Source organism: Triticum dicoccoides, unplaced genomic scaffold, assembly GCF_002162155.2.
Source record: "Triticum dicoccoides isolate Atlit2015 ecotype Zavitan unplaced genomic scaffold, WEW_v2.0 scaffold95417, whole genome shotgun sequence".
Classification (NCBI taxonomy): Eukaryota; Viridiplantae; Streptophyta; class Magnoliopsida; order Poales; family Poaceae; genus Triticum; species Triticum dicoccoides.
The window spans coordinates 1-1,258 of NW_021313004.1; the positions used below are offsets into that span (position 1 = coordinate 1).

The 1,258-nt window shown below is 46.6% G+C and overlaps 1 protein-coding gene across 1 annotated transcript; it reads right to left on the minus strand.

Annotated features, from left to right (window-relative positions):
• Positions 1–36: 36 nt before the first annotated feature.
• LOC119348514 (isoflavone reductase homolog IRL-like) lies at positions 37–987 on the minus strand (the record flags this gene model as incomplete). Its single annotated transcript, XM_037616581.1, has 4 exons — positions 37–272; positions 358–601; positions 680–817; positions 928–987. Coding segments are annotated over 4 exons (678 nt in total), but the record flags the coding sequence as incomplete, so codon positions are not given.
• Positions 988–1,258: the final 271 nt, after the last annotated feature.

Here is a 1,258-nt window from a genome sequence, read left to right on the forward strand (position 1 = left end):
AGAGTGGTCAGAGATGCAACAGTTGTAGCTACGTACATTCTCAAAGCACAATGATGGATGTACCCTACCCTTGATCAACTTGAGGAGATCCGCCTCTGGGATGCGAGCGATCTGGAAAGTCCTTCCCGCTTTTTTCTCCCAAAGTGCGATGAGCTCGTTGTGGGACACGATGTTCACCGGCGGCCTCATGTACATGATCTTGTTCAGGGTCCTCGTATCGTCGATTGCTCTCACCGTATAGGCAGCTATGTCCTCTTCCACCACAAACACCCCTGCGTGCGTCCATCGATACAGATCAACACAGGACAGCGTGGATTTACAGTGGCACGAAAAAGGACATGATGCGTGCTTACATACCATTTGCATCTCCATCGCCTAGGACAGTGGTCTTGTCAGACGGAGGACCAGTGCCAACAGCCGTAACATCGCCGATGCTCACAAGGTAGGTTTCGGCGAACCCGTTCCAGCAGACATATGTATGAGGTATACCCTCCGCCTCGATCAGACGGCGAAGGCTGATTTTACCAGCGTAAAGTGTGGCCGCTGGATCCACGGGGTGAACCCGCTCTGGGTCAGAGCCGAACTCAGACGGCAGGAACCTCTGTGCAGCAACGATTCAGCGATTGATTTGCATCCATCGTTCGATCAACAAAGAAGACAAAAGGATAATCTCACTGACCTTGATGACATTGCCGGCCTCCTTGATGGCCATGACAATCCTCGTCTGCTCGTCGAGCTGAGGGGTCCCCACGGCCGAGATCACGACATCTGCACCCTTGATGGCATTTACGAGGCTCCCGTGGTCAAATAAACCTCCCTGCTCACCAGACAGAAAAAAAAAATATCAGAATCCACACAGAAAACTGTGAAAAACTAAAGAGTAGATGAAAGAAAGGCAGACAACACCAAATGATATTAATCTTATACCTTGATGAGAGCGACACCGGAATCAATGAAGCTCTTGCACAAATTACCGGCTGGCTCGGCCTACGAACCAGCTTCTGGTCCCTCGGATTCAAGTTAAGTGAAGTTCTAGATTTATACTAGGTTCCAAGTTTACATGAAAATATATCAATGTCTTGTACAGTTAATTGGTTTCATTAGATTCTTTTATGTTTATACTATGTACATATATTTAAGGTTGGACGTCTTACAACATAATTTATGAACTTGATATAACTTAAAAGAACTTTCACAAAATAAGGTTTGACTCAAAACAAACATAGAACTTTGGTAAATTCGGAATATTGGGGGGGGG